The sequence below is a fragment of the Candoia aspera genome, chromosome 9, assembly GCF_035149785.1.
Source record: "Candoia aspera isolate rCanAsp1 chromosome 9, rCanAsp1.hap2, whole genome shotgun sequence".
In the NCBI taxonomy this organism is placed as follows: domain Eukaryota; kingdom Metazoa; phylum Chordata; class Lepidosauria; order Squamata; family Boidae; genus Candoia; species Candoia aspera.
In genome coordinates, this window is record NC_086161.1 from 22,825,739 (window position 1) to 22,851,608 (window position 25,870).

A 25,870-nucleotide genomic window follows, 5' to 3' on the forward strand; every position below is an offset into this window, starting at 1 on the left:
GAGACAGTATTCCTGCTTAGCTTAATTTTTTCTGGTCAAAACCCCTCATCCATAATTAACATTATATTACTGCTTAGGTAAATGCTGCTAATCTGGTATAGTATCCAGCATTAAACACTTTTAGCCTCCACACAATTGTGTCGTTATTGAATGCCTGTAGGTGAATTACTGTTAATGAACTGCCTTCTCTTATTTTATAGTATCTTTATATTGGAATACAAGAATATATTGGCAAACAGCGCTCTTTCTTTTTTACAATAAACATATATACCATGTGTGCATAATTCCAATCAAGACTTAAAAAAAAAAAATCTGCCCCCAAGGCAAAGATTTGTCTTGGCTCAATCTCTTGCCAGCCCAAAGTTGGATGTCCAGCAAAGCTGTTGAGCCCTTTGCCTGAAAGTGACAGCTTGGAAATCCACCTTTGGATGGCCGTCCGTGTTTGGATGGCAGCTGTTTCTGGAGAATGCCCATAATGTGCTCTCAAAATTCATATGTGCCCACTATTCTTAAAAAAAAAAAAAAGTAGATTCTTCCTGTATCCTAACGCTCAAACTGAAGCTTCCGTTTCTTTTTATGGGTTCAGCAATACCCAGAGCTAATTACAGAGGCTTAGGCCACATCCAAAATGCCATGTGTTGGTCATGAAACCAGGTTTTACTCTATTCTACCTCCACCCCATAACTCACATGGTTCTCCTGAGGACTAGTCACTTGTCCATGCCAGCAGCGTTTGAAGCAGCCTACGAAGAATGGGCAAATTAGAAGGAAATTAGGCCCACGCCGTGCACAGATATAAATCTCTGTTTATAAGAACTTTGTTCCCTCTAAAGTTTTTTTTTTAAGCCCAAGTCATTTGCATACCATGTCAGATACAAAGACAGTTCATAGTTTAAGCAGGTTTTTTTTAGAAAAAAGTTATATGGTCCTGTTTTGCAGTGTTCTCAGTAAGAGCTTGAAAAAGCAGGAGAATCAAAATGTCGACAAGCCGTGGATGTGTGGTTCGCACATCCCACGCGCTGCTCCCAAATGTGACAAGTCTCTGGCGGTCCATGGGGGGCTACAGCTTGGTGTTCCGATGATAGGCTGGGACATGCGCAGAAGCATAGGCTGGCTGGCTATGCCACGTTGACACTGGGTACAGCCGGTGGCGGAGTGCGCTGTCGTAGGATGTGGGGTAATGAACTAGGCTGGTCCCCAGAGGCTGGCCCAGGTCCGAAGCTTGGACAGATGCAGTTAATAGTGGGGTTGGGAAGGCGGGGATAATGAACGGATTGATGGAGAGAGACTGGATCAGCGAAGGGGCCTGTTCCTTGAGATGTTCTCCTGGGTTGCTAAAGTTAACGGGCAACCTCAGCATCGTCCCTTTGTACATGTCCTGGATTTGAGGCACGGGAGCCACGGGGAATCCTGCCCCTGCCACTGTGGCCTTAGGCTTTGCTATCCCCGGCTGCCCACTCGGGGATGTTCCCCGCTCCAGCCCGCTGTTTGGGTCCACCTCCTTGACGAAGGGGGACACGGCCTTCAGCTTCTTGCCATGCAGGAAATAGTCCTCCTCTGAGGGTCTTTTCTTTTGCATAGTGACGCTCGCCTGGCCTGGAGACACGGACGGCCCTCCATTCTTGGAGACCTGAGGACTGACCTTCGCCAGGTTGACCACAGGTGGAACCCAGGAGGCTTTGACTGGCGGAAACGTGGGAGACCCTGCCTTGCCGCTTAGGGCACTGGCCTGGAAAGCAGACGAGTGCTGATGGTCCACTTTCCAAGAAGACAGAGGTTGACTTGACTTCCTGCGGAGATCTTCAGGTTGGTCCTCCAAGCTCTCCTGCTTTTTCTGAGACCCGGGAGCTACCAGAGCATCTTTTCCAGGTTTCAGATAGGCTGGAGAAGACTCAGGGAAATCCTTCAAGCCGGGATAATATTCCACTGGTCCTCGAAGAGGGAGGCTGCTGACGGGTTTCATGACGGAGCTTCTGGACGTGTGGAAGTAGCCACTAAAGACCGGCGGCCCCGTGGACGGGTGAGTTCCAGAGCTTTCCTCACCCGCTTTCATGGACCCTGGGCTCTCCTTGAGGCTTGGAGGAGCCTTCAACAAACCTTCATTGGCTTTTCCAGCCTGGGAAGGACCGGGAGGACTGCTGGAGCCGTTCACCTCCGCTCCGGTCTTTGGTGCCTCTTTGTGGGGATGACCGACCTCGGAGTCCAAGCCCGACATTTCCCGGATTCTGATCTTCTTGTATTCGGGGCAGTGGCTGAGATGCTTCTCATGAGCATACAAGCACTCGTCCTGGCTCACCTGCGCCAGCAGCTTCTTCTTTGCCAAGGGAGACATGATGCCATTGTTCCCCTTGAAGTAGAAGCTGGAGAAGAGCCGGGTGTAGGCTTCGGAGCAACCGTGGGACCGACAGTTCCCAAGGCAGCTGCTGGTGGGCTGAGGCATCTCAGGCACCTCTCGGCTGCTCGGAAGGGAGACGCGCCCCTCTGTTTGCTCCTGGGACTGATTTGGCTCAATACCATTGGGAGGTTTGGGGGCTGAAGCAACATCCGGTCTCACTTTCTCCAGCAGACTCTGAAATCAAAGGAGAATATTTAATTTACGAGACGAGTCAAGGAGGTCCTTCTACGAATCTGCACAAGGCAAATAAATAGGACACCTCATCCCTCAAGGTTGAGCTTAGGGTGCAGACAGGGACATCTTATCTCCTCTTATAAGACAGAGTTGTTAATTCTCAGCATCAACAACCGAACGTACCTTTTTCACTCCCATGGAATCTGTTGGCTGTTTTTATTTAGGGAAGGTGTTGCTGTTCTTTTAAAATGTAGGCAGACCGCAGGGTAAGCCTCTGACCGACCTTGTCTGAGTTTGGAAGGTAACCTGGGTTGGGTTTGGATGGGACACCACCAGGAAATCTCCATAGTCTGGCTAGGGGAAGCTTAAAACAAAATCCAGAAGGCGGCAAGGATTTCTGTACTGCTGCCAAGGAAACTACACGGTTGGGCCTCTGAAGTAGCAGAAGGCTTCCCTTCTTAAGCCTATTAAAGACTGAATGTCCCTATTTTGATGGATGTCCTCCCAAAAATCAGCAGAACATGGCAACCTCATTGTTCAGCAGTTTGCCACCCACTCGAAAGAGCCTAGACTTGGGACGGGGTCCCAGGGACATGGGTTGCCCGCATCTGCCCTTCTGTAGCCTTTATGCTGATTTTGAACCCTTCTGGAGGCATCCAGCTAAGGGAACCCCCCTGTGGCTCTTGCGTGCTGAGTGCAATTTCAGAGTTCATTGGCTGTCAAGTACCAGACCTTGCAAATTGGTTTTTAAAGACGAATGGAAAGGATTTCTAAGAGATACCCAACGGGCTGCCTTGTTTTGTCTTGCTTATGTTTTTAATTGTTTTAATTAGTATTGTATTTTGTAAGCCATCCAGAGTCCACTGGAATGGATGGCTATATGTTGTTATTATTATGGTTGGTCGCACAGCCAGCCAGATGTTTAGACTGGATTTGGCATTTTTGTCCACCTATCGAGTCCTTCCCAAGGACCTGGGATAGGCAGATGTTGTTTAATAATATTGGTATTGTCTATTATTATTATTATTATTATTGGATGTCCAGGAAGGGAAACGGAGTTTGAGCACCGAGAATTGCTAGGCAAAATTGTCCCTGGATGCCCTTCTCCAAGTCAACCCCAGAAGGCAGCCAACCCCAAGAAATACTCAAATTCAAGGTCTGTTTTGGGATGGCAAAGCCATAAACCAGGTTTTCCTCAACCTGGTAGCCTCCAGATGCATTGGGCTTCCTTCCCAGCAGGAGCTGAAGCCCAATGCAGCTTAGAAAGCTCCAGGCTGAGGGAAAACAATCCATGGAAAATCCAAAATCCTCCATACTGTTGGATTGACTGACTTGCCACAAAAACACACACAGGCTTCTGGGCAAGTTAAAAAGGCTCAGGGTTTCTAGCGCATGGGGGTGACCACCATCTTGACATTTTTGACGCCTCCCAGTGGACGCTCCTGTGTTGCATCCACGACGGTGGCTGCCATCTTGACTTTTTTGACCCCCTTGGTTGGTGACTTCCAGGGACCACATGTGGTATATGGGTTGCCCACCCCTGCATTTCTCAGCATGCAGCAAGGCACCATTTGGGGAAAGATGATCTCCATTGTCTCACCGGATCTCTTGTCTTCTCTTTCTTGGTTCTCTTCCTTTCCACCGCACGATCCCCTTTTGGCTCCTTGGTGATCTTGTACTGCTTTCGAGGCTTGATTGGGGGCAGCGGCTTGTCATCCTCCCCTTTCAAGTGCCGGACGTACGGGAGGACCAGCCTGCAAAGCAGATGTTAGGGAGGGAGAGATTATGGCCGTGCTCCAGATGCGTTTCGGCAGCAGGAGGCCCAAAATAGATCAGTAATGCCTTTTTTATTTCTTCCTTGAATATCCACAGCTATAGGACTCTACGAAGACCTTGTTGGCTGTTGCAGAATTTGGACTCCTGAAGGAGCTCGGCTCTCAGGGTAAAGTAAGCGTCTAGTCCTCAGTGTGGTGAAATGTGTCGGAAATAGGCCAAGCAAGATCTTCGGGTACCAACGAAAACTCAGGTTTCAGGACAATCAACTACCTCTGAACCAGAGGTGTTGCTGGAGGCGGGGGGGGGGGTGGTAAAAAAAATTAAGAAAACCCATTCCTCTTCTATGTGAGCTGCATGTGCGCTGCTCAAAAAAGGGCGTGGCTTTGATCACAGAGTCATTGCCATCTTGACTTTTTTGACCCCCTGCAGATACCCTTTTAATCTTTCTGTTGAACTTTTCATCATGCCATTTATCAGAAATGGCATGATGAAAAGTCCAAAGTCCGGTACTGGAATCAAAGCAAACCAGGCTCAAACTTCAAAATGAAATAAAATAATAAAGTGAACAATTCATTTCTCTGCATGCTTGATCCCAGAGTGGTCTGCTACTTTAAATTAACAGCTTATTTCCATATTAAAATGATTGTAGCAGTAATAATTGCCTTTTGAAAGTGTTTTCCAAAGTTTCCCTGGGAAATAGCGAAGGGACCACAAAATAGCCCTGACTTTAATAACCCCAATTATTAATTCTTAGAAGTTTCCAGCAGATTTTTATGAGCCTATTGCGACATAAACAAAGCAACTTAAACGTTTGCATAAAATGAATCTGTTGACTCGCGACGCCACCAGTTACAGTCAGTCTTCCAGCAATTAATTCACTCAAGCTTAGACTGATTAACATGTATTTTATTACATGTTTTCTTGATCTGCCCACATGCAGCATTTGAGGTGAAACCTTGCAACAGCAGGATCGGAATTCAGAGCAGGAATTAGGGCTGTATGGAGCACGGAGGGGTGGCAAAAAGGGTTATACTAAGAAATTGGACAAGTGATATTATTCCAGATGTCAAAGAATAGTTGTCAGAAATCTGGTTTATCTTTTTTTGGAAAAGGCAATATTTTCTACTTATCAAAGGATGCAACAATGTGTGTTACTACGGCAGATATTTTTTGACATCTTACAATAATACCTTGTGCTGTTCATACTGTAGTAGTGAATTATTGATAAAACTTAAGTTACATATATATATTTGCCACTTGGACTTTTTTATTTTTTTTACTCTTATTTATTTATTTATTTATATTATTTATTTATAAATTTATTCACCTCCCATCTCTCCCCAACGGGGGGACTCTGGGCGGCTTACAATAAAACAAGATTAAAATATAAAAACCATTACAATTAAAAATACAATAAAAATGTAAATAATAAAATTTATATTATTTATTACTGTAATTTTATAATGTATATTTTATTCGTTGTATGATTGTTGTTTTACTTGATTACTGTAAACTGCCCAGAGTCCCCCGAAGGGAGGAGATGGGCGGGGACAAATTGGATAGGTAGATAGATAAATAAATAAAAATGTATAACTCTCACCACCCAGAGTTGCTGGGAGCTGGGTGGCATACAAATTTAATAAATAATAATTATTACTATTATTATTAGGTAGGTTTTTTCCTTTTCTTCTTTTGTTTCTTAGTCTGCATTCTTAGTTTGTACTTTTAATGTTCAAAAATTTTCTTTTCTCTTTAAAGAAAAAAAGAGTAATTAAAAAAAAAAGAATTCTGAGTAGATGTGAAGCAGGCTGAAGTTTCATCAAAATGACAAAGTGTGCATGGTGACGTCATTGCACAGGCTCCGCCCCCTTGCATGCTGGTACAAAGGGGAGGAGTTCAGCTGAGAGGGTCACAAGGCAAATTTCATCCTTTCCTCCTCTTGGCAGCCCCCACCCCTTAGACGCAAGATCTACGTCTGTAATGGCCTGTGGGAATGACCTTGGGAGACAGGAGGAAGAGCCGCAGACTAGACAATGGTCAGATAAGAGGTAGCTGAGCCCGCAGAAGGAATGGGAGTGTGGAAAGCATCTCAGAAGAGACCCTCCCTAGTTTCTGGGACTGTACAGACAAGGGGAGGGGGGAGAGATGTACTTTCAGACTTGCAAGATTCTGTTAAGTTAACCTTTCAGTAAAGATAGAGCTAGTGCTGCTGGGCGTGCTCCTAGTCTGGACTACCTCGCAAGGCTGACCGCATCTACGGTTTGGCCCCTTTACAAAACACAGATTTGTGCCTGCCCAGTGCCTCCCTTCGTCTTGTAAGAAAAGGGGATGGATACCTCTCATAATGTCGCCGGGTGCAAGTGGCAGCACTGGTACTTCCCGGGCTGCCTCCCAGCATATCGTAAACATTTTTCCAAAGACGTCTTCCAGTGACCTGAAATAAAGGTAAAATAAAGTCTTTCTCAGGTCAACCTAAGTTCTTTTTCAACTCCCTCATCTGGTCTATACTCCTGGGTTTTCCTAGTGGTCTCCTTTTCAAGTCATAGCCAGATCCAACCAAAGTCAGCTTTTGGATCAGCCACAGCCAAGGAGGTACCAATCACCTGCAGTGACTTTTCTGCCTTGGCTGGCTTGACTCTCAGCGACCTCACAGATACATCCAGTGGAATTTTCTTTAGCAAAAGTTTTGCTTTTCTTTCACAATTAGGTTTTCCCTTTAATTTCTCCATTTAGTCTACAACCCTGGTTTTTCAGGGGGGGGCAGTCTCTAAGATTTACACTTAAACATTTAAATCTAAGATTTAACCATTTTGGAGGATATTTCAAGATCAGCCAAGGACGGTGGGCGGATGAATTAAAATTGCAAATAGCAAGCTGAGATGAGCAAGATGACAAGACAGACGCCCCAATTCAATTTTCAAGTTCGATAAGCAGAATAAAATGCAAAACAGGTAAAAAAGGAAAGCTAATTAAAAAGACACTTCATAAAATATATACGGGGAGGTCTGAGAGAGTGCTTCCATATTGCCATCTTATCTCCCTACATACACCCCACTTCAGAAGAGGATAAAATGCTCAATTTTTGAGGCTTTGAATGTCACACGTAGCAATGGTGTGGCTCAGAGACCACCGACGGGGTTCCCGTGACCATCTTAGCCCATCCACCCCAGTCTGCTCTCTACAAAGGATGCAAAGTTCAAAGGGGAAGCTCAGTGCAGCTACAAACAGGCCTTTTTTTAAATGCATATATTATTCCACAAAGCGCCCCTTGCAGCAGGATAAAAACCAACCCTTCGTAACATTCTTCCTATTGCACAGAACTTTAATTAAGAACCATGTCCTGCGCTGCCAAGAAATCCTCAAGAGATTTCACCCCCCTTTCCAGGCAATGAAATTGATTTTCTCTCTTACCAATTCATAGGCTCCTAGCTTTTCCACAGCTTTGTAGATCTTAAACAGATTAACTATTACAAAGAGAGAAAGAGAGAAAAACATCAGATTACGGCCAGGAATCAGAAAGGCAGGACATAAGGTATGTCTTAGGCTAAAACCTTTTATTTGTGAACTGCCCGGAGTGGCTGGGAGTTGGGCAGTGCACAAATTTAATCAATCAATCAAACAAACAAACAAACAAATACTAGGCTGTCCTGAAAACAATTATTCTGTAGAATTGAGAATTGAGTACTGACGCAGCCCAACTTTCTGAAAATTAGTATTTTTTTATTGAAACAAGCTTCTACTTATCACAATTGAATAGCTATGCTTGAAACAGGGGGTCCACAGGGGGGTCCAAAAGATGGTGGCCTTGTACCCTGCATATACAAAGGGTGGGGCTTCAGTCATATGGTTGCAGCCACCATCTTGGCTTTTTCTGAGCCCTCCCCGTCCGGTGGGTTGGTGGATGGATGGATGGATGGATGGATGGATGGATGGATGGATGGATAACAGAGATAGATAGAGGTATGACAGATAGAGAGAGAGACAGAGATTTCTTTCTGGTTAGTTGGTAGCTAGATATGCAGACATCTTCCCCATCTCCTACAGTAGAACTAGCTTCACACTTACCCTCACAAAGCAGGGCAGGCAAATCTTTCTTTTGTGAATTTATAAGTTCAGGAAAGTGGGGTGCTGTTTTCCTAGCAAAGTAGGTGCTTAGACAGATTTAAGCCCAGCTTTCAAAAGGGGAAGAGAGATGGCTGAGTTCTGAAGGACTGAATACGATCAGATTATTCAAAATGGGGCAATTAAATAGGAGGAAGGGTTCCTAGGAGCCAAGAATTCCAGCAATAGGTGTCCCTGCTAATTAGCTTTCACCTCCATGCTCATAAATGTTACACACGGGGGTTGTGTTCCCATGGCACACTAAGCTAGGTTGAATGGGGTTGACAGCGTAGGGCTCATTGTATTGTGGGAATCCAGATACGTCTTAGGATGCTGTGTACCTGAAGAAAGTCTCAAGAATCAACCATGTGGTTTACGGGCCTTGCAAACACAACAGAGCTTTGTTAACTTAGGCTTAGAGTAAGTTGTGTTCTGCAAATGCAGTCACAGATACACTGAGTTTGTGTGATACAACAGGTTGCCTGAGGAAAGCAGAAGATGGATGAAAGAGGACTCCCTTGCACACGGATACACACACACACACTTTTAGAAAAGGCAGCCAAGGACATACTTTGCTTGAAGCCAAGATGAGGCACCCTCTCAATTGGCGTGTGGCGCTCTTTCATGAATTTGTAGAGGTTGACCAGAAAAGTCTGCTCCTCTTCTTTCTCGCTGCCCAGCATCTGCTCATCTCCTGAATCCTCTTCAGGGGATTTCTGCTCAGCTTCAGAGGTGGCATCCAGCTTGTCAGTTGGAGATACCTGAGTGAAGAAGGACAGGCAGTCAGGCAATTGTTTACCAACCACAACAGAGAAGCCAAGAAGGGGCAGTTAGAAGCTATGGAAGCTCAACAGAATCTCATGTCCCCCTGGCACCAAGCTCTGCCCACACACAATGGATGAGGCCTCCAAAAAGATTCACTAACATCAAGAACATTAATGTTCAGGTCAAACTGACTTGAGCAGGATTACAGGGGCGGATTTTCTGCAAGTGCCCCCCCCCAAAATCTCTACTTATTGTCTCACAGTACCACTTAGAACAACCCCAGATTGCAGATCTGGAAAAGATCTTTTTCTTCCTGAAATCAGAGATCCTTTTCCCAACCTAGCTCCCTCTAGATCTGGAAATTATGGAAATGGGGTTGAATACATCTGCAGAGCACCAGGTGGGAAAGATATTTTAGGCAGCTACAGCTACAGCTTGCAGATACTCATGGGCTAATTAATGCAGTGTTTCTCAACCTCAGCAACTTTAAGAAGTGTGGACTTCAACTCCCAGAATTCCCCAGCCAGCATGGTGGCTGGGGAATCTGGGAGTTGAAGTCCACACTTCTTAAAGTTGCTGAGGTTGAGAAACACTGGGTTAATGGAACTCATTTCAAGGCCTGCTCAATTCTTTGAAACCCAAAAAGTAAACCAACAAGAGGTTTACAAGCATTGTAAAGATTTTAAGTATAGATTCTCAGGATGTTAATTTCATCCTGTTTAAGTTCCTTATGTCATTTTAAAATGACAAATCATTATTAAAATCAAGTTCGTGTATGAGTATCAGTGACAGTAATCAGCACAGTATAAAATATAAATGAAAGAGAAAAATTGCAGTCTTATCCAGTCAATAAGAAATCTATCCTTATTTAACAACTCGCCTTTGATATAAACATTAAACCTATTATGTTAATAGAAACTCAAATTTCAGATGTTCGAAAACATGCAAATGTGAGTAGATTAATTGGTACCGCTTCGGCGGGAAGGTAACGGCGTTTCATGAGTCATGCTGGCCACATGACCCGGAAGTGTCTACGGACAAATGCCGGCTCTTCGGCTTTGAAACGGAGATGAGCAGCGCCCCCTAGAGTCGGACACGACTGGACTTTACGTCAAGGGAAACCTTTACCTTTACTTACAAGCCCATAGGGAGAATTATAGTCCAAAAAATGTTTCCATGTTAAGTTAAATTCTATGCCAGATTTATTTTTCAAATACGAGGTTATTTCAGACATCATGGCATATTCCCAGAACTTCATTTGCCATTCTTCTGCTGAAGGAATTATACATACTTTTCAGTGCAAAGCATAGAGTATCCTACCAGCTGTTAGCACGTACAAAGCAAGTTTGGTACATTTTGTAGAAATACAACGTTTAATCATATTTAATAGAAAGATGGCGGGTTGGAAAAGTAATTCAACTTTTAAAACTTGTTTCATCATATTATAAATCATTTTCCAAAATGAATGGGCTTCACAACATTACCATCAGATAGATAAGAATGATCTAACCTAACTGTAACATTTCCAAGAGATTTTAGAAAATGAATTATCAATTTAGCAATCAGTACTGGAGGTATATAGCATTGGTAAAACATCTTATACCAGTTTTCTCTAAGTGTGATATCTGTGTGAATCTAATATTCTCCTTCCCTTGAAATACCCATGGTTGCTTATCAATTGTTCTGCCTAAATTCTACATCCATTTAATCATACAATCTTTAACTTGCTTGGTTTCTGAGTTATATTTCACCGGCAAATGACATATAAATAATGCCAAGCCAGAGCTCTGAGGTTTGTATAATAAGGCCTTCAAATTCAGTCAAATCTCTAAGGGTTCCACCTTCTTTCTGCAATTCCTTTAGAATAATACTGCTTTTTAAAAGATACTGAAACCAGTCAGGAGGTTCTGATCATTCTGAAGAGAGAATCTCAAAGGATTTCATCTTTGTCTCATTTGCAATTAAAACTTGCAGTCTGTATGATTTATTGTTTTTCCACTGACCAAATTCCTTTGCACTTTCATCTTCATGAAAACAAATGCTTCATGATAAAGCAATAATGAAACCAGAACGGCATCCTTGTTGTGATTCTAGAGATCTGGAGACCTTCAATGGACAACCAGAGACCATTTTGGGGGAGATGGGTGGTTGATATAAATTTGAATGATAAATAAATACATAAACTCTCTGCATGCTCACTCAAGTTCCCAAGAGCCTTGGATGAAATTTTTTCAGAGGAATGAAAGTGAGATTGGACCGTGGGGAAACAGAAAGTCCAAATTCAAAGCTGGGTATTTTGATTAGGACCAATGAAAATAATACAAAACAGTGGGCAGGAATGGACAAGCTTTGATGGATTGCATTTTTTGAAAAAAATGTTTTGGCAGTGAGAGTCACAGGAAGTCAAGTAAAAATGCAAAGCAGGTTCAACTAAGGTTTCAGCTAAGCTGTATTCCAGGGCTCAAACAGCTATTTTTCTCCATTTTCCATCTAGAAACTGAGGGAAACCACATCACTGTTTTTTGGCTGGGGGAAAAAAAAATCAGCAGTGTGGTTGGGGAGCAGGGCCTCTGGGAGGGGACCAGAAATCTTGTTCATACCTAATTTAAGACTGGGAACTAGCAACCTGTCAGGCAACATTACACAAATTTCAGTTAAACACTGGCTTTTCAGTTAAAAAGGACTGACATCTCATCTAAGCATGGTTACCAGATTTGGCTTCCTTGTGAGATTTAGCCAGCATTCACTTCAACTCTTATTCTCTAGATGTTGTTGTAGGTGTTATGATGCCCCTGCACACTGCATTGTCATTCCTACCCCACTTTAAGGCAGGAGGCAAGATTTGTGGAATCTAATCTCTTAATATTTCACGTGAAGAACAGGTGAACCCTTTGTTTGGAACCGTAGCAGCCTCAAACATTTGGGTTCCTGGTCAAAGAAAGCCCGACGGGTCTTCACCCACACTTAAAAGGGAAGATGCGCATATAAGGCCCTACAATCTCTGAAAAACACACAGTTCAGAGGAAGGCAGTCAAGTCAGAACTTTGGTCTGGCTAAAGTCCTGATGGCAGGTCTGATGGTAGACTTCCAGGGTTTCAGACTTCCCTGGAGAAGTAGGGCTTTGGAGCTGAGACAGTCTGTAGCAAAGCAGCAAGGTTGTTCTTGGCTTCAGAGCCTTCCTCAATGACTAGGAATCTAGGATGTCCTCAGAATGAGTCCTACTGACAACTCATCCACACTAATTTAGCATTTCAGAGTTTTCTAGTCCAAACCGAGAGAGAGGCTGATGACCCAAATCAGGGCATTCTTCAGGGATGCTTTGTCACTCCGCTATGTCTCTGCCCTCGCAGCCGTACTCCAAGCGTGATCCAATGCCAAAAATCATTTTATAAGCCAAACAACTTCAAAGGGCTGGTTTGTAATCCAGTTCCTTCCTTCTTTTTAAATTGGCTTCTTCTGAGGCCCAAATCATTTGCTCTAGTGGAAACAGAAAACAGATGGGACCCTGTTTTGGTTTGGAACAGCTGCAGAAGCTGGAGCTCCAGAATTCGTGACCTCCAACCCCAGTGTCAATTAGCAGGATCCGGGAACAACGAGGCGCACTGTTCCCAGGAGAGAAGAGCAAGGGTTATAACAGAATGTTGAGCGAAGTCCACAGCCATGTTCTTCTTCTTCGACTTCACACAGATCAGCATGATTGCGTCTCCTCGAGAAGAGCAGAAACCCTGTGTGCTTGGCTTTAGCGTGCTGCAAACATGCAGCCATTCCTGGTTGATGAACAACTGATGACTTGAAGCCAGTGGGCTGTTCCTTGGCTTAAGCATCGGCTTTCACATTACTTGTCAGAACTTCTCAACAGCCCCCACCCATTCTGGCTTTGGACCATGACCATTTTTGACGCGTCGTCCTCAACCTGCTCCTTATAGGCTGGAGCAACCATCTGAACTTAACCTGCTCCTGTCCTCGTATGTTCTGAGAAGCCAGCTACCCATAAATTTCCCAACAAACCATGATGCAGAGGACACAGCAGTTGAAAGGGACCTTGGACATCATCTAGTCCAACCCCCTGCCCAATGCAGGAAACTCCTCCACTTCTTTTTTTTATCATATGGCATAGCAGTTCGGTGTTCATGATGCTTTTTTCTTGCTGGGAAATCCTTGTGAGGTCCAGCAGCCAGATGTGTAGACTATTTAGCCGTGACAAGTCACATTGCCCAGGGTGCACCATGAGGAGGTTAGTCTACATTGCACCAAGTTGGGCTGAGAGAGAGTGACTGGCCCAAGGTTACCCAGCTGGCTTTCGTGCCTAAGGCAGGACTAGAACTCTCAGTCTTCTGGTTTCTAGCCCAGCACCTTCACCACTAAGCCAAACTGGCTCTCACACCTCCACTAAAAACAACTTAATGCAATCTGAGAACCACTTGACACACTGCACTGCTCTAACAAATCTCTAACAAGTGCGGAAATGTGTGATTCCCATTTGGCTTGGTGTAGCATTTCGAAGTCTACCCTTCAGGAGTGAGCTGGCCCAAGGGCCATTTTAATGGGGGAGGGAGTCAGAAGTTCAACCAGGGTGTCCACAGGGATGGGACCTACGAAAATCAGGATGGCAGGGACGTCAGTCAGGAAGCCAAGTGAAGACGTCACCTTGGCCTTTGCTACTCACCCCGAATGCGCCTGCCTTAAATTTCTGCAAGATCTCGAAGTCACTCAATTTGTTCCTGGAGTAGCCATACACTGTGCGCGCGCACACACACACACACACACACACTGCTGGGGACTGTCAGCCTCAGTCACGTATTGCAGATTCAATTAACTGTGGCTAGTTCAACAAACCAAAATATTTTCAAAAGAGGGAAAGCATGATTTCCCCACCCCACAAAACCCCACCGAAGTTCAGCAGCAATATAGGCTGCCCCGTTTTAAAAGCAGAGGGGAGGGGGAAAGGAGAGAAGCCCCAGATCCAGAGTGGGCCACCATTAAGATCGCCAAAACACGGAGTGGCCAATCCATTTTAAAGGAAATTACAGAAGCGCCCAGATGTAGTTCCTGTCCAGCCTTGATTTCTAGGTGGTTTGTTAACAGTTTCATTGCCGCAAATCCCCTTGGGGTGGAGGGGAGAGAGAAGGGGCATTTCTCAAGCAGCCCCTTTGCAAGCCAAGTGGCATTCCCCTTCCTCAGTGCAAAAACGGCGGCTTGAATCGGTCCATTTCTCCTCTTCTGCTCCCCCCCCCCAGCACAGCTGTTCCCTCCCATCAAGAGCTGTTTGTGGTTGAGGCAATTTAATAGCTCCAAAGACTAACTGGCTCGCTCAGCGCATGGCGCGTCTTCTGCTTACAGCCGGGCAGCGGGCCAAGTTGGTCAGAGTGCCGAGATGTGTGAGAACCCAAGAGGCTGTTTCCAGGAAAACACAGCGGCACCAGTTCTCGCTCTCACACGCCCTCCCTTGGCTAAAAATGCTTTGCGTTTGTTTGTTCTAAATTTTCCGGGAGTTATAAAACTTGCTGCTATTTTTGGGGAAGGCAGCTGCTTCGCTCTCACCCGTTCTGCGTCTCTCTATTCTTTTCGCCGTTCGCAAGACAGAGTTATTTTAGCTGCGAGGCTATTTATGGGGCTGGTTCTCTTTTTAAAGGCAGCCTTCTCTGAAGCAGTAAAATTGAAATACACTTTCAAGGGCAGATTTTCCCCTCGATGGGATGAGTCTGCGGCTCACCCAGATCCTGTGCAGGAGGGGAGCCAGAATCTTCCTGTAGGACCAAAGTATCTGAGATGTTCTTAAACGAGGGCCATGGAACACCCACATTAAAGACAAATTAATTATTATAGATCACTTCTGGGCTGCCAGATTCATCCATTCCTTAGAAGAGCTCAAAGCAGATATACAATAGCCTTTCTTCCTCTTTGATCCCCATATTAACCTGGTTAGGTAGGATGGGCTGGCCCAAAGTCACCCAATAAATGAATGCCTCATTTGTCTGGAATCTCACTTAGCCCATTGCATAGACTTCCTTGTTCATTTTTACAGTGTAGACATTTTTTGTATTTGGATGCCTGCCAGATTGCACATGGTGCATAAGATGGCTGTGCGTACTTCAAAACTGATCAAAAAGAAGTGCTTTAGGCTTCCATGCGAGCCTAAAACAAAAGATGTGGCTGCGTTAAACGTCACATTATTCGCTTGACTCCTTAAAGCAGCTGTGTCTTTTTTCAGGGTTGCACAGAGGGGCTGTTTTAATGAGACTGAAAACTTCTAACAATTTGCAAAGCACATACCACTACATCTAGTGCTTAAAAGTGTTGCTGATATTAGAGATCACAACCCTGCAAATTATGGAAATTTGGGAGGCATACAAGGATTAGGCTGTGATTCTTGTATGGTTTGCTCACTGTCAGTATGCTCAGCTGTCCCTTCTGCAAAGAGAGATTGTGCATGCCTCTGACCCTCAACATGCAAAGCCTCTAGATTGGTGATATGGGTCAAAAGAAAGGTATTTGTATGCTAAAAGCAAAATATTTCTCTATCACACTGCTTTTAACTCTTGTGCAGCTATTGCCTGTCTCCAGATTTATCTCACCAGGTTGTAAGAACCAGTCCTGGTGTAGAACAACCAGACTGTAAGCAGGACCCTAAATTTGGACCTGGATTCCTTCCTGCTCAGTCATGAAGTTTGGCCATCATCTCTCAAATTAATCTGTCTTCTGGGTTGGAGTGATGAAGAACCAATCCAGTGTTGCCTTGGCTGAGTCCAAACACATGAGGTCACTCTCTCACTGGCTAGATTCACATATAGTGCAAATGCGAAATGCATCTGGGGCAGATTATGGAAACCCAGTCACTGTGGCTTGTAAACCAGAGTTTATGGCACTATGTGTTGCACAAACCCAGCCAACAGTGATTTATTAAAAAAAAATGGTTAAGTTAGCTGTACCTTGTGCAATATCATGGGCTATGATTATATATTTGACAGTAAAGCAATCTGCCATATGTATCCATCAGCACAGAATGCTGGAATGCTCTTAAATTTCTCAGTATTTGCCCTGGGCACCTTCTGCTTCAGCAGGGGCATCCAGGGTGGGGTGGGGGAGTAAAAAAAGTCAACATGGTGATTGTGACCACGTGCAATATGATGCATATAAAAAAGGGGCAGGGGTTTGAGGATATGGTTACAGCCACTGTCTTGACTGTAAGAGGTTTCTTGCAGCAAGACTTTTAACAACAAGTTTCCAGTGCAAAGCCATGGGTCAATGTCAAGTTTCAGCCCCCAAAACAAATTGTGAAGTTCCATTTTGCTTCACGGCAAAAGTCTTTTAGCTTATGGAATTCCACTCTAAAAAATCATTGGTTTTCCAGGAAGGAGGATTTGCAGCAAAATTTCCCACTGCTGCAGACACTCCGAAACTGTCTCTTCTACTAGTGCAAAAAGAGGCAAGAACAGAGTAAACATCAACACGGTCAACCTAAAATAGTTCAAGCATAGCGGTTTAATTTGTTTCACAGTAATTTCCACAAGATCAAAACCCAGCTGTTTGAGGAAGCAAACAGAAGAGGGAGGAGAGGACAGTCCCCATCCTGGTCCCCATTAAATCTAACCTATCCTCAAAATGTCATAGCAATGAAGCCCCAAGGAGGAGACAGCTCTGAGTCTACGCTCAGATACGGTATACAGGTGAGGCTGAAACCACCCGATCCCAGGTAGAGACAGCTAGGATAAAAACATAGCCAAGCTTCTTCCTACAGCCATCCAGAGGCCAACCACGGGTTTACCAGCTCAGAAAAGTGAGAGGAAAAAACAGAGAATTGAAATCCTGGAGTGAAGATATCAACGGCTCTGATTGCCTTGCCTGTAATGGGCAATCTATTGTTGCATTAGAAGCTTTATCCTTGTCTGCAGTAAAGCTCCTAATGTACCTGAGTTGTGTTTGAGCTTTCTGCCAAGCCAAGAATTGAACTAAGGAATTAAGTGCCTGGAGGGCTGTGATTTATTGCCAAGCCTTGGTGTGAAGACCAACACATGGAAACTCCCTGGCGTGGTCCCTTCTCAACCAAGCCCACCTCCAAAGGTTGGATAAAAATGGAGGGTGGGCAATGCTATCGAGGGGTGTTTCTCAATTCAGCAACTTTAAGATGTGTGGATTTCAACACCCAGAATTCCCCCAGCCAGCATGCTTAAAATGGCCAAGGTTGAGAAACACTGTTATAGAAGGTGCCTTGAAATCCTGAAGGAAAGACAAGATAAAAATCAAACAAATGAACACCCACAGCTTAAGAGGTGTTTAGGTTTGGACATTTAACAGGTCCTCCTGGTTACAAGGAGAAGAAGAAACAGAAAAGGAAAACACCAGCTGATAGTTCAAGGGATGGTGACCACGTCATACCACCGTGAGTTCCAAGACGACAGGTGGGACAGAAATCAAATCAGGCCAAATCAAATCAATGATTGTCAGTGCTCATCAAAACATTCACCCAGAGTGAATTCATAACACCTCGAATCAAGAAATCAAACTTAGTTTTGCTCATAGAGTAGACACATTAAAGGAGGAGGGGCAAATTTGGAAGTCCACCAGTCAGAGACGTCCACACAAGGTGGAGGTCTGAAGGATCAAGATGGTGGCCACAACTGTGCAAGCAAAACTCCACCCTGTTTTTACATTGTGAAGCAGGTAAAAATGGGCAGGATGTTGATCGCATGGTCGTGGGTGTCACCTTAATTTTTTTGACTCCCTCTGTGGATGCCTCCAGTGCTGATTTGGGACTATTACTAGCTGTAAATGGTTTCTTTTCTCTCAAATGCTCATTTCCCTGGAAATCCACACCAGCTGAATTGAAATGAATGAAATGGCCTAATCCAGCTCCAAAGGACAATTCACTTTGTGCAGATTTGCTCGGAGGCCAATGTGGTAGGAGAGGAAATGAAGAGTTCCCTCACTTCAGAAACTGTTTCTCAGGAAGGAGAATGATTTTTTGGCAACAGAAAACTCATTGCAGAAGTTCGTGCAGGTTTCAGGGTACAACAACACACAACAGACAAGGCCCTTGCATTCTCAATTTCTTCCTGGCTATCACTCTCATTTGAAAATTAAAAGGTTTTTCTCCATTTGTCATTTAAATGTTACCTGTTGTCCAAGAAAAAATAAATAAATAAACACGATCAATTCAGAAACTTCTAAATAGGAAAAAAAATGGCAGTATCACAAATTCACAAACATTACCAGGAATTACCAACACTTAGGTACCTCATATTATTGTATCTAAACTTTAAAAGAGTTTAGATGTTTTTTGGCCAACATTTCCACACAAATCAATAAACTGTAATCAGCCACTTGATCTGCAACGCCCCTTGTCTGAAACAGGAAATGCTGCTGGCCAATTTCAGAACAAACTAGGATCTTCATTTAAGTCCTCAAGTGTCTTATGCCATAATCCTTCTGTGGAAGATGGACACCGCTTTCCTGGAAGGCCCTAGATCCGACTGGGAGCCATATTGAAAAGGCAGCATTAAGAGGCAAAAGATGAAGTACAGCATTTCAAACCTGCATTTTAATTTATTTACTTCACTTCTGTGCCACCCTTCCCAAAGGCTCTGAGTGGCTAACTCTGCAAGTATAACGAATAACTCCAGAAATACTTATAAGCATAAAAACAAAAATGAAGAAATAAAAACCAACAATTCCTCCTTCAAATCACAGAGGGTCCTCCTCCTTTACAAGATGGGTCTCCGAAGCTTTGCTGAAACCCAGGTGGGATGGGGCCGATCAAATTCCCACTGGGAAAGAGTTCCAAGTGTGGGGGCAGCTACTGGGAACACCCACTTCCAAGGGCCCATCAGGTGACAGTCCCATAGTAAGGGGATCAGGAGAGGGTTGATGCTTTCTGATTTGGTTGGATGGGCAGAAGAATACAGAAGAAGGTAATCCTTTAGTTCAGTGTTTCTCAACCTCAGCAACTTTAAGATGTGTGGACTTCAACTCCCAGAACTCCCCAGCCACCATGCGTGGACTTCAACTCCCAGAATTCCCTAGCCAGCATGCTAGGGAATTCTGGGAGTTGAAGTCTACACATCTTAAAGTTGCCGAGGTTGAGAAACATTGCCTTAGATAACCACACTGCAAGTATGTTCAGACTCAAAGACTAGGTTCATACTACACTAAGTCATGGTTTAACCATGGTAAGCTGAACCAGCCACAATGGCTAGGTTCATACAACATGCTACCCCTGAATGAAATAAACCACCTTATGTCTTAGCCTTACAGGTGAACTCAGCCAAGGAGAAGCAACTGTTTCTTTCCATGTGGTTTATCGCTGTTAATAAATTACTATAACCCTGGTCTTCATACTCACCACTTGTTCTGGCTTCTCCGGGGTGTTCTGATGCTCTTCGACTGGGCACACACCTGGCATCTTCTGGGATTCACTCTCAGCCATGGGAACACTCTTCTTTTTCCGTTTGCCTTTAAGACTGGGTGCTGCATGGAGAGAAGAAGGCCACTGAGCCTCAAAGAGGTGGAAGAAGGGAGTCACCAGCTTTGTCTCCAGCCCACATCTGGAGCCAGAAAGAAAGCAATCTGCTTTCAACCCTCTACTTTGGCCATTATGAACCTCTCCAATCCGTTGGGGAAAGGCCACTGCTTTGTAGAATGCTCTTGCTTGCCAGGTGGATCCCAGATTCACTCCGGGGTCTCCACTTAAACAGAACCAAAGAGCAAGCAAAGTGAAGGTCCTCTATTAGGACCCTGAAGAACCAGTGCTCCCTGGAATAGAGAGACTACTATGGCCAAAAGCACACGTCATTTGCTAGCTAAGCAACTGAAGGCCTTACTCGCCCATGTACCCATTCAGCCACCATTACCTGAATCCCGAGGAGGAAGAATGTAACAAGGGAGCTGTCTTCCCCACCCCAATGTTTGCAAACAAGGACCTCTGCAAGATGGCAGGTGTAGTGTCGTGATCGAGCCTTGCCCCATGGATGTTTGCAAAGGTCATGGGAGCACCAAAGGATTCTTGTTTCTTTCCCACTTCTACCCACTGAAGCCAATAAAGACAACCCTTTTCTGCTCTCATCACAAGTGGGGAATCTGTGATGGGATGCAGAAGCTCCAAAACAAGGAAGACTTGATGAGATCCCCTCTACAACCTCACCACTGCTCACCGATCTCCTATCATTAGAAGAAACCAGCCATTTGACCAGTGGGCCAGTGGGAAAGGTGGGCCTAAATCCTTGCCTCCCATTTTAGGCCAGGTGGACACGCTGTCCGACCTAGTCTAAGCCACCTTGTTACGACTCCTGGAAGTGACTGATTCAGGCAAAAACAAGCCCCCAAAGACCCATCAAGACATCCTTTCTCAAGCCATTTTAACATCTTTTGCAACCTTCCCTTTAAGGACAGAGACTCCAATGTTCATCCTGAAGATTGGCTCCAAATTTAAGAGTCTGAGATCTCACTTTTATTGAAGCAGCATTTAATCCATTCCCCAAAACATAAGCAATGATCCTTCCTAACCTGCATCTCAAGTACCTTTTCACCTCCCTGCACAACCTCTCTACCTTACCCCATCCACACATGCTGGTTTTCTTATCTCTGCCATTCCATCAATCTAATTACACCACTCCTGCCTGCAGGTTTGATGCGGTCCATGTATCCACTCTGTCCACTTCCACTCCAGGGATTTGGTTCGCACTACAGTCTAAACCCTAATCTGAATCAACATAGCACAGTGACTGTGCTTACATACAGGTAGTCCTCAACTTACAACTGTTTGTTTAATGATGGTTCAAAGTTACGAAGGCACTGGGGAAAGTGACTTACAACTGGTTCTTGCACTTATGACTGTTGCAGCATCCCTGCAGTCACATGATCAAAATTCAGGTGCTTGGCAACTGGTTCACACTTATGACAGTTGCAGCATTCCAGGGTCATGTGATCGCCCTTTGCAACCTTCCCAGCCATGATAGCAGTCTTCCAGTCTACGAAGGGATGTCACAAGGCAGAGGATGTGGATTGATTCTCCAGAGCAGCCAAGGGTAGGACAAGAACCAGTCTTAACAGAGGGAGAACCAAACTTGAAATAGGAGGAATTTCCTGACGGTGAGAACTATTACGCAGTGGAACAGCCTGCCTCCTGAAATTGTGGTTGCTCTATCACTGGAGGTTTTCAAGAGAAGATTGGATGGGTATTTGCACAGGATGCTAACAGGATTCTGCACTAGCCAGGATCTGGGGGACCTTACCTCCAAGGTACTTTCCAACCCTTGGGTTCTGTGATCCTCCAATGCTATCCTAGGGCTTCATTTGATGGCCTGGTTCACCCAACCACCAAAGACCACAGTGGAGTTCCATTTCACCTAAACCACAAGTACCCAACACTGTTTTAGCCTCCTTCAACTGTGCAAACTCAGCCAATCTGCATTTCTGGCTGCCAGTTATGACTTCATGATACAGCAGACAGAAATTTCACACTATTCAAGTTGGGACACTCTAGCCAGGCCAAGTGGAGCCCCGGCTGCAATATTGCCGGATAATACTCCTTTGACGTACACAGCTTATTGGTTTCCTGTTTGGAGATAGGCATCCACGCAGGCAGTGGCGCATCCCAGCAGACAGGCGTGCCTGTGGGGGATTCCACTTTCACTTTCTAAGCGGTTTCCTGAATGGTGAGAAATTTACCCCACATCCTTCCCTCCTAGACATTGCTCAACCAACTGCCTCTCCTTCACATCCTTGAGGCCCACACCCAGCGCATAATGCTCTCCTCTTGAAATGGGGCAATGCGCCTTACCTCTACTGCACACTCCCAGTAGGAACAGGTATGAGGTTTCGATCCGGAGAAACTCCCCGAGTCACGGTGCATATGTGGATCGCTGATAAATATTTAAAAGATGGAGCAATTTCAAAAGATGACTGTTCACATTTTTAATGGGCAATGGCAAAGATGGATGGATGGATGGGGCAGATATATAGATAGAGATGATAGAGAGATAGAGATAGAGATAGATCCTCAAGATGTTTGAACAGTGTTTATCAACCTTGGCAACTTTAAGATGGCTGGACATCAATTCCCAGAATCCCACAGCCAGCATGCTTGCTGGGCAATTCTGAGAGTTGACATCCATCCATCTTAAAGCATGCTGGCTGGGGAATTCTGGGAGTGAAAGTCCACCCATCTTAAAGTTGCCAAGGTTGAGAGACCTGGTTCAGAACATCAGGGCATCTCCTTCTGCTTTACTCTTGGCAGCTGTCACATCTGAAAGTCTCAGCCGGCAACTGCCAAGTACTTAAACCCTGTCAAATCTGACCACATGCCAACGGACAAAACTCAGTTTTGTCATGTCAGTTATCTCATAACCAAATGTCTTATAGTGAAACTAAGCAATACAGAACTTCAAATATTTAATGAATATTCAGGATGAGGGAATCATCTGCAGAATGTTCAACAAGCTTACCTGGTTGTTAGTGCTAATCTCCTTTATTACACTTGGGCTGAAATTGTGTTTTTCTTATTACGTGATCAGTCCAAGGAAATGTTCAGGGAAATGACAAAATATTGCATTAGGTGAAGAGATAGTACATCTAACAAGATTGGTCCATGAGTCCTTCACTGGCTTCTGAAGCTTGACTGACCCTCATTTATTTAATTTTCTAATTCATTTACTATTATCATTATATTTTTAGTTGCTTTCTCTTTACCTCTTTTATCCAGTTTTTAATTCCCTTTCTGTCATCTGTATGCATTCTGTTACTCTGGACCCATGAACTATAAACTTAATAATGACATGAGTGCCAACATCTGCAAAGGAAATTCACTTTTGATCTGGACCGTAGCCTGAAGTGAACCAAGCTCCATTATCCTCTATGAGATGGACATAGTCACTGTGACCTTCCACAGTATAAAGTTGTTGTAAAGAATACCAGGGTCATAGAGGCAAAGGCCCTGAAAGACCAAAAATGCTTTTGACCGTCAGCGCATTGATCTCTAGCCAAAGCATAACCTTGAACTTGACACACATCTTCTTTAAACTAGATTCACTCATTCTGCAAAGCCATAACCGCAGCCCACCACAGGGGACGCTGAGGGGATATACGCCATGTTGTCATGATGCAAGCTCCATTCCTTATGGACTTGTTTTTACAACATCATGACGCAAAAGCCAAAGGATAGCGCTTGGAACACAGCGCACACTTGCAGTTTTAGCATCATCATGCTTAGAATAGTCACTGATGATCATACGTTACTTAGCCACGATCTGTTCAATAAGTCATGGCGGCTTGCTAAGCCACAAAATCACAACATCTGGTTACGCACCAGCTGTTAAGCCAAAATGAAATAGATCTGATTATGACTTAGTGGGATGTGCAAACTTGGATTAAGAAAGCTGGGTCAGGAGGATAGTCCATAAGGGGTTGTCGAGACAGTCAAGATGGCAGCCATGACTGGGCAATCAAAATTGCTGCACATGAATAAAAATCAAGGCTTTGATTATGCAGTCACAATACGATGATCACCACCTTCACTTGTTTGACAGCCCTGCACATTACAATGTTCTCAAACAGAAATCCCAGGTCCATTGGAAAAAATTATACTATAATGACTTTCAGCCTTCCTAGAAAAATCAGCTTCCAAATTGAACCCGACAAGCCGTTGCTTTCAAAACTGAGTCGGCAGGGTGAGAGTGTGGGGAGAAGACCAGGTATTAATTGCTGAAGATAAAGACCCTCTAATTTTGTAAACAAGAATGAGTCACCCTGTTGCCGTGAGAAAAATAAACTGCAGAATCCATAGAGAGAATACAAGCGGAAGTGTATGCATCCGTTGCAAGCTTCTGAACTTCCAAGAATTCTTAATCAGGCAACTTGACTAGAAAAAAAAAGGGGAAGGAAAAAGATATGACTCATCTTAGAAGAAGGCTAGACACCCTGCTCTGCAAAATACATGGTGACCATGGATTCCAAAAGCTGGTGGAGAAAAGAAAATGTCTGGAGTTGAAGTCCACACATCTTCAAGCTGCCAAGGTGGAGAAACACTGTTCTACAGCCATCGGCATACGACCAGGTGGCTTACAGTCTAAATGCCGATGAAGTCTTTCCTCCTGGAAACAGGCGATGGGAAGGAGGTGTTAAAATTGGGGGGGGGGGGACAGAATAGCCAAATGGACACCCCATTCCACCATTTCCCTCCCTTTGCCCCCACATTTCTTGCCGCCTTTGTTCCTTCTTCCTCAAACCCGTCTTCTGCTCACAAAGGACATCCACCACCACTTTCAAAGAACGGCGTAGCCAACTGTGGGGGAAGATTAGCAGTGGGGCACAGGAGGCTTTAATCTCTGCAGGTCGCCAACATCAATCCTGCATGGGTCACTAGGAACTGGGAGCCAACATTAAAGGTGTGGGGGGGGGGGAGCAGGGAGGGACGTGACAGCTGGTCCTCCCCATCCCCACTGCAAAATTCATTGTGGGCCAGCAGCTCGTTAGCCTTCCTCTCCTACGCCTCTGCTTGTCTTTCTCCTGACTGCACATCAGGGAAACTGAGGAACAAGGGAGTCATGGCGGCAGAGAAATTCCTATCTCATCCATCCGAGAAGTATCTTTGGAAGGTGAGGAGGTGGTCACAAGGTCAGGCTGCACAGCACGATCGGCTTCCAAGTCTACCATCCACCTGGAAGCTCAATGCAGATCGCCCCGTCCTAACCAAATGGAAATACCTGGGCAGGGAGAAGAGAGGGAGAAGGCCCCAGCCCAACTCCTGAGTTCTGCTCAGGCTCCACCGTTAAGGAATGCGGGGGGGGGGGAGTCCACCCCCAAGTGGAGTGAGAGGACAACTCTATCTGACTCACAGTGTTCAGATCTCGCCTGCCAACGGAAACAGTTAGTAAGCAATCCCAGATTTATTGTTTCTGCATTGCAAAATATTGCATCGCCAATGCGGAGCTTTTCAGCCCTTCCCTCAGCAAACAGTTCTGTTCCTGGCTACGGGCTTTCGAAATTAACCGTTTGATCAATGAAAGGCGGTTATATTAATGAAGGGGTGCCAATTAATGGGGCAGGTGGGCGTCTTAAGGGAGGACAGGGTGCTAGAAAAGATGGCACGTTCGCTTGATGTCGGACTCCCCCTACAAACGCTTGTACCTAGTGGTCAACCTGAGCTTCCATGGGTTCGGCCACCTCCTGTCCAACAGCCATCCTGGCTGAGCATTCTGGGATTTATAGCCCCCTCACATCCACCAGATATCCCCCTCTGTTAGCCCTGCCAGGTAGTCCAGACAAGAGACACACCCAGGGATACTAGCTCTATATTTATGGTAAGGTTACTTCAACAGAATCTTGCAAGTCTGAAAATATTCCTCCCACCCCTCACTTTTACTCTCCAGAAAACTAGGGAGGGTCCCTTCTGGGACATTTCCAATGCTCCTTTTCCTTCCGTGGGCTGAGATACCTTTTACACCCCAATTGTCCAGTCTGCAGCTCTCCCTCCTGTCTCCCAGGGTCATTCCCACATGCCATTACACACACACATACACCCCTCTTTTCCAAACTGCATCCTTAAATAATACATGGGCTGGGTGCTTTTAAAAGTGTTTTTGTGCCTGCCCCACTAGGTAGCAGTACCTGACCAACCTTGGCTGATACCACAAAATGCTCAGAGGATTAATATTGGGATGGGGAATGA

At 44.8% G+C, this 25,870-nt stretch overlaps 1 protein-coding gene across 1 annotated transcript in view; it reads right to left on the bottom strand.

The window, feature by feature from the left end:
* Window positions 1–204: 204 nt before the first annotated feature.
* The window catches only part of ARID5A (AT-rich interaction domain 5A), a 33,080-nt gene continuing 7,414 nt past the window's right edge, over window positions 205–25,870 (bottom strand). Inside the window, exons 2-7 of the mRNA XM_063310919.1 lie at window positions 19,550–19,674; window positions 9,017–9,206; window positions 7,756–7,808; window positions 6,681–6,778; window positions 4,169–4,322; window positions 205–2,568 (exon numbers count right to left, since the gene is read on the bottom strand). Coding sequence (XP_063166989.1) covers window positions 1,060–2,568; window positions 4,169–4,322; window positions 6,681–6,778; window positions 7,756–7,808; window positions 9,017–9,206; window positions 19,550–19,674 — 2,129 coding nt within the window. The 3' untranslated portion in view covers window positions 205–1,059. The remainder of the gene's footprint in view (window positions 2,569–4,168; window positions 4,323–6,680; window positions 6,779–7,755; window positions 7,809–9,016; window positions 9,207–19,549; window positions 19,675–25,870) is intronic.